The 14,352-nt window shown below is 39.7% G+C and overlaps 3 protein-coding genes across 7 annotated transcripts in view; 2 read left to right on the forward strand and 1 right to left on the reverse strand.

Moving 5' to 3' along the window:
• Positions 1-1,849, forward strand: part of CCNC (cyclin C) — a 26,150-nt gene extending 24,301 nt beyond the window's left edge. The window contains exon 12 of the mRNA XM_060115178.1: positions 614-1,849. Coding sequence (XP_059971161.1) covers positions 614-668 — 55 coding nt within the window. The 3' untranslated portion in view covers positions 669-1,849. The remainder of the gene's footprint in view (positions 1-613) is intronic.
• Positions 1,198-9,999, reverse strand: TSTD3 (thiosulfate sulfurtransferase like domain containing 3). Its single transcript, XM_060115180.1, has 4 exons — positions 9,850-9,999; positions 6,109-6,282; positions 5,853-6,012; positions 1,198-5,555 (listed from the first exon to the last, which is right to left on the reverse strand). Exons 1-4 carry the CDS (start codon positions 9,920-9,922, stop codon positions 5,483-5,485), a joined length of 480 nt encoding a protein of 159 aa, XP_059971163.1. The 5' UTR covers positions 9,923-9,999; the 3' UTR covers positions 1,198-5,482.
• Positions 9,763-14,352, forward strand: part of USP45 (ubiquitin specific peptidase 45) — a 69,747-nt gene continuing 65,157 nt past the window's right edge. For 2 of the 5 annotated variants that reach the window (XM_060115175.1, XM_060115177.1), the window contains exon 1: positions 9,764-10,106. The gene's annotated coding sequence lies outside the window, so the exon portion shown is untranslated. Of the gene's footprint in view, positions 10,107-14,059; positions 14,095-14,352 lie in introns of those variants that run through there. The other 3 variants (XM_060115176.1, XM_060115170.1, XM_060115171.1) reach the window with 3 other exon arrangements.

The following is a 14,352-nucleotide window of genomic DNA, read 5'->3' on the forward strand; positions in this document are numbered from 1 at the left end:
GTTTGTTTTTTTTTTTTTTTTTTGGTGGTACGCGGGCCTCTCACTGTTGTGGCCTCTCCCGTTGTGGAGCACAGGCTCCGGACGCGCAGGCTCAGTGGCCATGGCTCACGGGCCTAGCTGCTCTGCAGCATGTGGGATCTTCCCAGACCGGGGCACGAACCCGTGTCCCCTGCATCGGCAGGCGGACTCTCAACCACTGCGCCACCAGGGAAGCCCGGAAGAACACTTCTTGATTTTCATAATTAGTAGGAATAAGATTTTCTATTTAATTTTATAGGAAATTTGTCTAGAAGAAGCTCTAATCTCTATGTTGAGTGATACCTGTAATGACAACAAAACCCCATACCCTAATTTAAATTTTTGAGTGTAATGGACACTAACTTCCAGAATGCTTGTTATGTGTGAGGGCACTAAGTTACATAAGAATAAAAACATAAAATCAAATGTTAGTCTTCTGGATTTTAATTTTTCCACATCCGTGTCTTATAATTGGGAACGTCTTTGTTTTGTAGAGTTGTAACACGGAATAACTTTAAAAATTAGTAGGTTTATCAGGGTGTTGAAAACGAGTCTTTTAATTGGTGTAAAATCTCTTTCTTCCCCACTTGAACAGTGAAGGAGAGCAGGGTCCAAATGGAAGTCAGAACTCTAGCTACAGCCAATCTTAAAACATTCCGAAGAATTCTGTAGTGGACCAGTTGGAAATAAACCATTGGACAGATTTCTATAATGTCTTCAATGGAACACAAATGAAAATGAATAGCTTGTTTCTGTCAAGCATGTTGGGAAGTGATTTTATTTTTGCAAAATAAGTTTTTCCTTACTGAATTTGATTCTAGTACATGATTGATTAAAATCTATTGTTTATGAAAGTTTGGAAAGGTTCTAAGGGGACCTACAGACAGAAATACATAGACATTTGAAAGTTAATAGCTTTTGATTAGTATAATTTTTCTTAATTTGGATAATAGAAATTATTGCTTTTTATTAAGACAGGAAAGATGAAGCATAATTTGTTTAAAATTCTCTTTGGTCATTGAGCGACCAAAACAGGAAATAAAAAGTCAAATATATGAGGGTTTTTTTTTTTCCCTCCTTAAGTTAAACTTTGAAACTGTATTTAAGGAATCAAATCTTACAAAATCCTGGAAGGTTTTGATAATGATGATAATTTCAGGGAAATTAATCAAGTACCTATTGATTTTTAAAGCGTATTTTATTCAATAGTTTTGGTATCTTGCCATGGAGGATACTCGCCCAGCCTAGCAGAAAAGTGCAATATGTATAGCATATTTTGACATTTTAAAAGTTATATTCCATAACCATTTTGAAATGCTGGGCAAACATAAAAAAAATCCTATACAGTTATTTGCATTTAATTCAGTTAATCAGGCATTTTGAAAGCTAATTGGATAAAACACCGTAATATGATTGAAATTTGGTAACATTTTAATGTTATTTTTACTCTACTGTGAAAAGTTTTTTATATGACATACACACCCTAGTTTATTTTTGTGTCTTAGTGTGGACTTACAAATTTACTACAGGTATCCTGAGCCAGGAACACAATCAGGTTGCAGACCAGTTTGATACTGGCTATTCTTAATTCTCATATGAGTGTAGGACTTCAGACTAAATGTTATATCAGTGGGACTGTGCTGTCTGTGGAAGTTAATAAATTATGTGATCATTTTCTTCAGACTTGAAGGAGAGTGATAAATAAGATTTGGAATCATAGGATATTGATGTACAATTTAAGGATTAAAATTTTTTATAAATCAGTTGTGAACAATGGATTATTAAATGTTGACTTCCTAGTATAAAACTGCAAGAATAAAAGTAAATTCTCCAGCTATATTGACTAATGTCTTGAATTAATCTTTTTGAATCTGTCTTATGTTGTCTTCTGATTCTTTCTTCCTTTGGATAAGTATTAAAGCCTTCATAGTTTATCAAGTGGGTAATTAATTTCAAATGGTTTATAACCAGACTTTTAGAGTTCTGCTTCCTTGTGGATAGTATCACATAAGCTGGAAAGAGAGATTATAAAGTCAGTACCGATGACAGAAGTAGGTCTCCTAGGCTTATGAAATAAGAAAAAAAAGCTCTCCTCAGGTCTGAAGGAATTAAGATTGGGCTTGGGTTGGAAGGGCAGAGTGATTATATATTATAATCATTGACTTAACCCTAATTTTTCCTTTAAGCTTACCTATATTTCTAAAAAATTTTTATTTTGAAAATACATATGCCTAGTAGTTTTATTTTCAACCTTTTATTTAAGTAGAAAATTTAACACAACATATACAAGAGTAGATAAAATATTGTAATGAACCTCCATATACCTATCACTCAACTTTAATAATTATTGCCACATGGCCAATTTCATTTCATCTAAACTCCCACCACTTCCTCCAACATGCATATTATTTTGAAGCAAATACAAGATATCATTTTGTCCATAATTATTTCAGTGTGTAATCCTAAGAGATAATGGCTCTTTAAAAAACGAAACAAAACCAAAACCCGCAAAAAACCCCAAAGAAGTCTTACTGTACCCAAAAGAGTTAGTCAAAATAATTTTGTAATACCAAATATCCAGTGTTTACATTTTCAGTTATCTCATTAATATCATAAATATTATTAAATAATTCTACTTAGGATCTAGATAAAGACCACACATGCAATTCATTGATAAATCCTTTAAATCTTTTAAAATTCATGGATTTCTCCTTTATTTCATTTTAAAAATTCCCCATTTTGGTTTGCTTGTCCACTAAGAATTTCCCACCATATGTATTTTGCTGAGTGTATCCTTAAGGTGCTACTTAACATGTTCTTTTCTTCTCTGTATTTCTATTAATTGGTAATTGAATGCAAAAGCTTGATCAGGTTCAGGCTCAATTTTTTTTTTCCATTATAGACTACTGTATAAAGTATCTCGTATCAGGAGGCATATAATGGCTGGTTGTCTCTTTCTTTGATTTAGTAGCCATTGATGATGTGTGTTCTTTCTAAACATCAAATATTATCATAGGCTGCACTGACAATGAGATGGCCACTAGCCACCCGTGGCTACTGAACACTAAAAATGTGGCTAGTCTGAATTGAAATGTGCTATAAATGTAAAAACACACATTGGATTTCAATACTTGGTACAAAACAAAAGAATGTAAAATATCTAATTTGTTTATATTGATTACATGTTTTAAATGATGATTTTTTAGATATATAGGACTAAATAAAACACTATTAAAATTAATTTCACCTATTTTACTTAAGTATAAGAAACCTAAAAATCACATAATGGCTTGCATCATAATTCTTTTGGACAGTGTTGCTATAAGACATAAGGAAGATGTTAGGTCCCAGTCCCATTTTCCCTGCTTCTTATTCCTGCTCCCCAGAGCAACTTTTAGTCATTTCTCTGCTGTTGTGTTACTTACACACTTCCAAGTAACAAGCTTATAACTATAGCATTTATTGAGCACTTATTATGTGACAAGTATATTCCAAGCTCTCTACATTATGAAGTCATTTAATTCTCAGAACAATCATTTCAGAGATGAGGAAACTCAGGAACAGAAGGTTAAGTAACTTACCCAGTCACAAGTAAGTGACAAAAGCTTGGATTAATATCTTATTAAAACCTGGGCATCTGGGCTGCAGGTCCCAGGCTCTTAAACACTTTACTATACTCCTCCTCTGTTTACCCTGCAGTTTCCCTTTTTTTGCTTTTGCTTTTTTTTTTGTTTTCACTTGTAAATATTATCTCTTAACTTCCTACTCTGGAAGATGAAGATTTTACCTTCTCACACACCTCCTGTTCTCCACTTCCAGCTCCCACCCCCTCCCCACCCCCAAACTTGTTCTATCCTGGGACTTATACTCCCATCATCCTCCCAATTTAATTGCATAATTTTTGTTAAACTCATATTCAGTATATATTACATATACATAGATAATGTTGTGTTCTTTAGTATTTCCTTTCTTTTAGAATCTTTTTTGTCTTTCTGGAAAAGCCTGGTGTGTTTCCCCAGACTCTATACCCTGGTGTATTTACCTGTTCCTGGTTGGGCCCAGTACTTCAGTGGTGGTTCACTCTCTATAGCTTTTCTTCTCTGTGAGCTTGTGGCTCTTCGGATCCTCACTTCCTTAATATATATGCCCTAGTAACATTTGTTTATATAAATATATAAGTAAAATTTGTTTAAAGGCATCAAAGAATTACGAAGGCAGCGAGGATTTGAAGAGTCACGATCCTGGGAGAAGGAAAGCTGTAGAGGATGAACCAACATTGAGTGTGTGTGTGTGTGTGTGTGTGTGTGTGTGTGTGTCTGTGTGTGTGTGTGTGTCTGTGTCTGTGTCTGTATTATGTGTATTTTCCAGCTTTTCTAGTTCTTGTAGGGAGTTTGCTAGAAACTAGACTGACATATCAGAAATAGAAGTTCAAGGTGATAATATCACATACCTACCACAGATTCTCCAATGGCTTAATAAGTCATTTAGGACAAAACCAAGTCCTTATAGTTTACTTGCCAGGCCTTACATGTTCTGAATGACTATATAAAAGAGAGTAAAAACAGATGGGTCCGAAGAGACATGGATGGAAGAAAGCACAAATTGGTTTTACCACTCACCAGTGCACTAGTGTACTAACAAGTGTAGGACTTAACATTCCAAAGAAATATGCTAGTGGGAGTCATTTCCATTTAAACTTTTTTTCTATTTTCATTATTTTTAATTGAGATGTAATTACAGATAATGTATAGTTTTAAAATGTTCAGTGAGTTTTGGTAAATGTATATACCTAAGTACCAACACCTCAATCAAGATATAGAGCACTTCCACCACCCTAGACAGTTTCCTCCTTGATTTTCCTGTTAATTTCCTTCCTTCAACAGAAGCAACCACTGTTCTGATTACTTTCCCCATAGATCATATTACTTTTTTAAACTGCAAATTATATCACTACCACGCTGGTCACAGTGCCATAAGTCTTTGGATATTGCTAATGTTGTATTTTCATTGTTCATATTTCACCTACTTTTCTGCACCCCAGATTCTTGGTGTTTTAAGGTTAAGTCTTAATTGACTGGTCTAGTTCATAGCCTCTTTGAAGAGTATAGACACTATATTAACAGAAGTGGTCACACATTATGATTAGGTAATACAAGTAACCAGGTCTTTTGGAATACTATTGAACTATACTAAACTATTTAAAAATTAATTTTTAGAATCCCAACCCTTATGTTTCCATGGCAAGTCACATACATTACAGCAAGCCTCATTAGCCTTTGGAAATAGGCAGGGGGAAGTGGTATTCCCAATTTATAGGTGAGAAAAAGATTCAACAAATAGTTGACTTACACAAAATCCCCTTCCCATTAACCAGTGGTCCCAGGGCTACATTTTGATTCTTTCGCTTATTCCACTATCATAGGCTGCACGTACACAAGGAAAGGGCCAGCTTGTATTCCAAAATTCAATTTCCTTGTTTCTTCTCCGAAAATTCATAGGTTGCCCATTCCTTCCATCCTCCAGCATAGTGTTGAGCACTAAAAACATACATCAAATAATTAGTTCTCCTGCTTTACAGCACAAGGTTCATAGGAACTTTAGAGATAAATTTAGAGATTCAGAGGTGCAATGGCTTCTCACCATGCTGTTTAGACTTTGAGCCTATTTGAAAGATGGATGAAAAGTAGAGACTCTTAGTCTATCAGAGTCTATAGTCTATCCTGTCATTGCTAACATAGTAATTATAAGAAATTCTTCAGTAGGCCAATAAAAATATACCCATGAAATACTGCAATACATACTCTTAAACCCATTTTTATCCTTCATCTACACACCTGTTAAAGCCCAGAGATATTGCTGTGTCCATAGCCTTCTTGCTTCTCACTCCAGCTAAACAAGAAAACACTAGACTGTCAGATTTGGATGGCTTTACTTCATTGTACTTCTCTTTGAAGTCTTTTGGGTTCATCTGTAGAGCTTCATCTACGTTATCCACTGAAAGAGAATGTTAAGAGTTTCAGTTAAATTTTAGATACAGTCAGTTACCGGATATGTATTTCTAATGAATCAGTTCAGACACATGTCACTTACATGGTATATTGACAGACCCGGGGATTTTTCCATACTCAAGAATTTCCCATGGTTCTCTAACATCAATCAACATAATTTTTTTGGACTTCAAGAGGTTTTTAAGTTCCATATAAGTGACATCTTTACAAACAGCAGTACAAAAATTGTTGCAGCTTCCTTTTATTGACTTCAAACCTGGAAAGAATAAAATAACTTAAGTACTTTCAAAATGACATCTCTATTAATATCTGGAAAGGGTAGGTCAAAGGAATTTTCCCCATTGTTCCAGTCAGCTAACCATATTGATCTTTTGACTTTACTAAACTGTATAATCAATGTATATATTTTGCATACAGCCTGACTGAACAGTAAGATGCAGCCCTATCCTCCTGCCCTGCATACTTATGGCTGGTCTTGGGCCACCTCCAATATTCTACTCTCTCCAAGCCCTTTAATTGGGGGGAGAGTTTATAAATACACATTCAACATTTGGTAACTGGATTTTGCAAGTAGTTTGTAAATCTTACCCTAATCTAAGTTTTTCTTGTATAGTAGAGTCATATTAAACTGACGTTTAACTTTCTCTGATTCAGCAAGGAGTGGGGTGGGGAGGAGGTGTGGGGAACAGGAAGAGTAATCAGTAAGACTGGATTTCCTGCCTTTCCACTTGGTAAGCAAAAGCCTGAAGCAAGCATGGTCCCTTTTTAAAAAATATATTTATTTATTTGGCTGCACCGGGTCTTAGTTGTGGCAGGCAGAATCTTCATTGCCGCCTGCGGGATCTTCACTGCGGCATGCAGAATCTTTTTTTAGTTGCGGCACGTGGGATCTTCGTTACAGCATGCGGGATCTTTAGTTGCAGTATGTGGGATCTAGTTCCCTGACCAGGGATCAAACCCAGGCCCCCTGCACTGGGAGCGCAGAGTCTTAGCCACTGGACCACCAGGGAAGTTCCAAGCATGGTCCCTTGATGAGTCTCAGCTCCCCCAAGCCTCTCACGGTATGAGTCTGTACTCCACACTAATTATTTAAAGCTGTAGTGTGTGTGTGTTTTTGTACAACATGGCCTCCACTTGTAAATTAACCACTTCATCTGATGCTCAACCAAAGAAACAGTGAACTGCTCCTACAGTGAAGAAAAACTGGCTGTTAGGGATCCCTGAGAGATGATGTGTGGTTCTCTTGAGGGATTTTCAAGAGTAATACACGCTATACCTAATTTTCACTTTTTGGGCTTAAACTTTGAATAAACTCCAATTTTGCTGTTTCCACACTGGTAAATCCAACCTCACCTGGTTACTCCCTACAGCCTACATTACAGGATTCACAGTCCAAGCTTCTTAGTATGTTCTATATTGTCCTTCAACCCCCCCCCCTTACCAATATAACTTACCAAACCTCCTCCTCGTTCCTTCTCTGCCCCAATTATCCTACCCTCCAGCCACATCAAAAGTATACATGTGGGCTTCCCTGGTGGCGCAGTGGTTGAGAATCTGCCTGCTAATGCAGGGGACAAGCCCTGGTTCAAGCCCTGGTCTGGGAAGATCCCACATGCTGTGGAGCAACTTGGCCCGTGAGCCACGACTACTGAGCCTGCGCGTCTGGAGCCTGTGCTCCACAACAAGAGAGGCCGCGATAGTGAGAGGCCCACGCAGCGCGATGAAGAGTGGCCCCCGCTCACTGCAACTAGAGAAAGCCCTCGCATAGAAACGAAGACCCAACACAGCCAAAAATAAATAAATAAATTAATTTTTTAAAAAAAGTATACATGTGCTCTAATCTCATTTTTATAGTGGAAAGAGCAGGGATTTTAGAGTCAGATAAACCTAGGCTCAAATCCTGGCTTGCCCACTTGGCTCTGTGACCCTGGGCAGATTACTTAAACTCTCTGGTACTTAGCTTCTTATTTGTAAAATCGAATAATATTATTTAACCTTTTAGAGTTGCTGTGAGGTTTAAATACTCTATACAGTGCACAATAAATATCTATTTTCACATTTCCTTCATGATTTATGGACATTGTTCCCTCTGAAGGGAATACCTTTCTCTCTCATCTCTACCTGGCACTCTAAGTCTCCTTTATGACCCTGTTAAATGTCACTTGTCACGTCCCCTTTGATACAACAATTCCACTTCTAGGTATCTATTCTTGTAAAATGCTTGTACATATGCACAAAAAAGCATGTACAATGATAATTATTGAGAACTTTTTATAATAGCAAAAAAATTGGAAACCAAAATATCCATCAATAAGGGACTAGTTAAATAAACTGTGGTAATTCATAGTAGGGGATATATGCAGTAGTTAAAAGACTTATATGTGCTGCCATAGAAAGCTTCTGAATACCTAGGTGGGAAAAAAATTACAGAAAAGCAAGCACAGTGTAGATCACATTATATATAGATATCTATAGTATATAGTATATATATATCTATGGTATATAGTATATATACAGAGAGATAGATACTATAGATATTCATATATATGCTAATCTATTATATAAACATACGTAGTATTTTCATGTGTACATATATTTATGTATACTCATATCTGGGGAGAGTGCATAAAGGGGACTCATGCTGTGCTTTATTGTTTGTTTTAATATAATGAGAATATAATCATGTATTACAAGTAGAATTTTTTAAATGAAACAGGCACCTTTTCTCTAACACCTTCTCCAACTCAGTCCTTTCCATTGCAGTCTCATTCGACTGGGCTGTGTGTGGTGATGGTTTGTGTGTGTCTAACCCCAAAATGGTGAAGTAAACTGTATCCCCAGCAGGACGTCTGGCAGATTAGGAGCTCAATAAATGATTGCTGATTAAAGGTAAAACCAAATAACAGAATTTGCAGGAATGACACCTCTTCAACTACAAAGGCTGTACCAAGAGTTAAAATGGAATAACTGGGGCGGGGGCGGGGCAGAAAGTGTTACGCTGGGGCCCCTGTATCTTTATCCACAAAGGTTGTTGCTAAAGGAGAGGCAGCACGTAAAGCAAAGAGAAGGGACTGGAGGCCTGCTCTGGGTTCTAGACCCACCTCCTCCACTGACCACCTTCGCTTCTCTGGCTTCTGTTTCGCCAGCTGCAAAATTAGGGGTGGTACTATTACAGCCCTAACGTGGTAACTGTAGGTTTCATCAGCCCATGAGTGCTGCCCTCTAGTGGGTCACAAGTATAACTCGCAAGAGTGGGCTCATTGCGACTCTTCCGGGCAGGAACTGGCGACTGAGATCACTTCTCTGAGTCGCGAACTGACCTTCATTGCTCAGTCAAGCACCCATACCTTTATAACTGCCTTCCCACGCGAGCTCCCTGGAGCAATGTTTGCCCCTCTCCGTGCGTACCCCGAGAGCAACCCCAGTAGCCCAGAATCTGAAGGAACAAGGTGTTACATTTCCAGGTGCCAAGTGTACTGGGTCTAACTTTTTTTTTTTTTTTTTTTTTTTTCCTGGTACGCGGGCCTCCCACTGTTGTGGCCTCTCCCGTTGCGGAGCACAGGCTCCGGACGCGCAGGCTCAGCGGCCATGGCTCACGGGCGTAGCCGCTCCGCGGCATGTGGGATCTTCCCAGACCGGGGCACGAACCCGCCGTCCCCTGCATCGGCAGGCGGACTCTCAACCACTGCGCCACCAGGGAAACCCCGGGTCTTACTTTTAACTGGAAGCCTTTCAAAAAGAAGCGATCAACCTCACCAACGCCATCCCTTCCCAGGGGCCCGAGGTTAGGCGTTCTCCCTTTCCCCGGGGACCCCGAGCTCACCCCAGAGCGCAACTTCTGCGGACCCGAGGATCGCCTGGAGCCAACTCAAGTGCAATAGTCGCAGCAGCCTCATCTCCGGATCGAACCTCGTGGCTACTAACCACTTCCTACTCCTGGTCCTCCTCCTCCTCCCGCCGCCCGGCGAACCGCGCCGGGCTCTCGAGCGCCCTCCAGCCAGGCTCCGGCCGAACCGGGTAGTGCCACTAGGAGTAATCGCGGAGGGAAACGTGCCCTGCTGTAAAACTTAAAATTGCCTGGTAAGAAACTAAGGGTTGGGTTTGCTTTTTTGTTTATGATTATTATTTTTTTAAGGAGAGACAAAATTTAAAAGTGGAAAGAGAATATAACAAAGATAATATTTAAATATATAAAGTAAATACATTTCTCCAATTTACTTCATAACAGGATTCTCATGCATTGAATTAAAGCAAAGCACATGTGCGCTTTTCTAAGAATTGCTCTTCACTCCCATAGCTGGTTCAACTGATGTCAGTATTAAGATAATCTCATGCTGCCATCTTTTCCCCACAACATGATGATATGTGACTATATTTGATGATAACTCGGTCAGGTCCAACTAATTTATAAAATGTGTTAGTTTCCAATTGCTACTATACCACAAACTTATTGACTTAAAACAACACAAATTTATTATGTACAGTATTGAAGGTCAGAAGTCACTAGGCTAAAATTAAGGTGTCAGCAAGCCTGTGTTCCTTCTGAAGGCTGTAGGGGAGAATTTCTGTACTTACCTTTTCCATCTAGGAGAGGCTGCCTGCATTCCTTGGCTATTGGTCCGTTTCCCCATCTTCAAAGCCAACAGTTTGGCACCTTCAGATCTCCAATTCCAACCTCTGCTTGTGCTGTCACACCCTGTTCTCTTCCTCTCACCCTTCTGCCTCCCTTTCATAAGGACCTTTGTGATTACACCGGGACCACTGGGATAATCCTGATTTAATCATATGCACAAAATCCTTTTGCCATGTAAGGTAACATATTCATAGGTTCCAGGAATTAGAACACCTTGGTGTGTGGTTGTGGAGGGAGCATATTCAGCCTACAGCATATAAAGTTTCTTATTACCTTGTTTTTACTTTATTCTCAACTTGGTTCATTACCTTATTTTTAATTTATTCTCAATTTGGTTCCCAAGGAGAATGAAAGCCATATTTAACTGCAAATGGATTCACAGTGAAATTTTTAAAAATTAGTTTCCAAATGGCATTATTAAAGAATGTGTTCAAGGGATAATTTCATCAAGCATGCACTTTTAAATTATTCAGCTTTCAATAATTTAATAATTAATAAAACGACTTCAGATTTCTATACCAATGACAACATTTACAGTTATGTTTTCCAAGTCATTTGAAGTTTAACCATGGTCTCTGTGTAATCCACTTTGTGGATTGACTTTGAACTAAGATGTCATTAAATATTGTAGATTCATGTACTCTCTGTGGTATCCACATCATAAACCACGGGTAGTATGGACACAGATATGGAAACAATGTACTTGGCCTCAATGAATCACATTTAATCTAATTTACACTTTTGCAAGAGCACATATTACTGAACAATTCTTTTCAAGTGTTCATGACTGATTATTTGAGAAATATTTTTCTGTAGGATTTCTTTTTCTGAAAAGATGAATACGTCCTCCTATAACTAGCACAGTGCCAAACTTGGTTTATTTAAGAGGGCTTAGAGCAAAAAGATCTTGTCAAACAGGAGCACTGATCGTTGCTCCTTGGACAAATGTCCAAGTTCTTCCTTCAGAGTCAGTGTGGCCGAGGGAAGTAAGGCTTGAAGTGGAATGAAAGGCAGAGAAATAATGTAATGTTTTCTGGGAAAGGTCTACTGGTGCTGAGTTGATATGAGTCATTAATTCTCAAACAACTCATTTTATTTTTCACCACAATACAAGTGAAAGACAATTGGAAAGGAGAGGATTTTTAAGAGACTTGAGATTTTTCCCATTTCTTTCTAAATCCACATCAAGCCCCCAGATTTTAGACAGATCAAATGAAGAATTAGGAAATGTATTGCCTTTCATGCAACGTTTTTTCCAAAAGTTTATCAAAACTTGAACATCTTTTTTTTTAATTAATTAATTTAATTTATTTATTTTTGGCTGTGTTGGGTCTTCGTTGCTGTGCGCGGGCTTTCTCTAGTTGTGGCGAGTGGGGACTACTGTTCGTTGCGTTGCGTGGGCTCTCATTGCGGTGGCTTCTCTTGTTGCAGAGCACGGGTTCTAGGCGCGTGGGCTTCAGCAGTTGTGGCTCACGGGCTCTAGAGTGCAGGCTCAGCAGTTGTGGCACACGGACTCAGTAGTTGTGGCGCACGGGCTTAGTTGCTACGCGGCATATGGGATCTTCCCGGACCAGGGCTCGAATCCGTGTTCCCTGCATTGGCAGGGGGATTCTTAACCACTGTGCCACCAGGGAAGCCCTTGAGCATCTGCTGACTCAGCATTTTCACCGCTAATAGTTTATCTACTTAAAATATCTGCACAAGTAGGCAAAGATAAATGTACACTAACAGGGAACTGATTGGGAAAAAATGATACATCCATTCACTGGAGTTCTGAGCAACAAGTAAAAAGAATGAGGCTGGTGTGGAGATATGTCCAAGATATACGATCAAGTGAAAAAAAAAATCAAGTTGTAGAATAGAAAATAGACCGTAATCTAACCTGACTGTGTTCTCTTTTAACAAATGGTAATCATATAAAAATGTAGTACAAAGGCATATTGTATGTGCAAAGACAATTCCTGAAACTATACACAAGAAACAGAAAATAGAGGAGAGGAAATGTTACCTCTGAGGAAAGCAAATGGGAATGAGGGAAGGAGGAAAAGGTGAGGAACTTTATGTGAAACTTTCATATATTACTTTTATAATAAAGAATGTATCTTTTAAAATACATGCTAAAAACTTAATATATGTATAGCTTAGCAAAGTATTCCATACATTTTCAGACAGAACAATGACGGTAAAATTAAGATACTTAACATTATTTGAAATGTATACAGAGCTGACCTTAAGCACATTTATATTTCTATTTGATGTTTTGTCATAAGGTCTTTGCAATAGCACTAAAAACATACTTACTAGGTACTCTTTAAAAATAATTTCCTGGGATGTGGGAACAGATGTATATGTATGACTGATTCACTTTGTTATAAAGCAGAAACTAATAAAAAATAATAATAATAATAATTTCCTTCCTTTGAAGAATCCATCAAATAGGAATCCAAGGCTCTTTCCATAAGGCCACACCTGTCCCCTGGCTGAAGAACTGTGAAAGATTACAAGAATCGTAGAGTTTATCTGTAACTAGTGTTATGTCTGCAATATCATTCAAACAAAGTATTTTTCAACCAATTACTAAACATATGCAAAGTGCAAACCACTTTAACGGGTAATCGAGCTTCGAAGAGGTCTAGGTATAGGTCAAGAAATTTTCTAATAAAGAAGTGAAGGAATTCCCTGGTGGTGCAGTGGTTAAGAATCCACCTGCCAATGCAGGGGACACAGGCTCAAGCCCTGGTCCGGGAAGATCCCACATGACGGGGAACAACTAAGCCCGTGTGCCACAACTACTGAGCCTGTGCTCTAGAGCCCGAGCTCCGCAACAAAGAGAAGCCACCGCAATGAGAAGCCCGTGCACCACAAGGAAGAGTAGTCCCCGCTCGCCACAACTAGAGAAAGCCGGAGCGCAGCAACGAAGACCCAATGCAGCCAAAATAAATAAATAAAAATAAATTTAAAAAAAATTTTAAAAAGTGAGAACGACAAGTAAGACGACAATAATGAGAAAAAACAAGAAAATATATGATGTCTGATGTGATTTTATTGCACAGAAGAATGTGACGGCGAGAAGTCGGAGGCTGTGCGGGCACGCTGTCCAGCAACAAATGGGACTTAATCCTGACTCCAAGAACACCCCAGCTGCGCTAACTCCAGGCCACTATCAGGATCCAATTAACAGTCTACTTACCATTTTTCTAAGATTAGCCGGGGCCTACCTATTCCTGCACTCTTACAGGACGCAGGCGCGACGCGAGCCGGCCCCGCCCTGTCCACGCCCAACTCCGGGTGCGCGGCCACGCGAGGGGCGGCCCCAATTCCCCTCCCACCGAACGTGGGGGCGGGCACACGAGGCCCCGCCCCTGACAGCGGGAGGGGCGGGCGCGCAGGCGCAGTCTCTTCCCGGTTGTAGAGGCGGCCGCCGGGCCTGGCAGGGTGAGTTGGGGCTTGGTGCTGGGGTTGCCGCAGTTTCTCCGTCTTCGTTTCCGCAAACCCGGGCCCTTGTGGCTTGACTGGCCTGGGAAAGAACGCCCCCCGCCCCTCCCACGCTCCCTCGCCTTCCCGATCCTTGGGGGCTCCAGGCGGTCACCGAGGGCCGCGCGAGCGTGGCCGGGCTGGCCGGGTGTCCGGGCGGCGGCGGGAGGAGCCAGCGAGGTGGGGCGGGAGAGGGGCCGCCTCACCTTGACCAGGGTC

Source organism: Mesoplodon densirostris, chromosome 12, assembly GCF_025265405.1.
Source record: "Mesoplodon densirostris isolate mMesDen1 chromosome 12, mMesDen1 primary haplotype, whole genome shotgun sequence".
Taxonomy (NCBI): domain Eukaryota; kingdom Metazoa; phylum Chordata; class Mammalia; order Artiodactyla; family Ziphiidae; genus Mesoplodon; species Mesoplodon densirostris.

Coding starts and splice junctions, on each gene's coding strand:
- TSTD3 (XM_060115180.1), bottom strand. CDS start 9,922: ATGAGGCTGCTGCGACTATTGCACTTGAGTTGGCTCCAGGCGATCCTC. Junction 6,013..6,108: donor CGGGTCTGTCAATATACCAT/GTAAGTGACATG, acceptor ATTCTCTTTCAG/TGGATAACGTAGATGAAGCT. Junction 5,556..5,852: donor ATATCTCTGGGCTTTAACAG/GTGTGTAGATGA, acceptor GTATGTTTTTAG/TGCTCAACACTATGCTGGAG.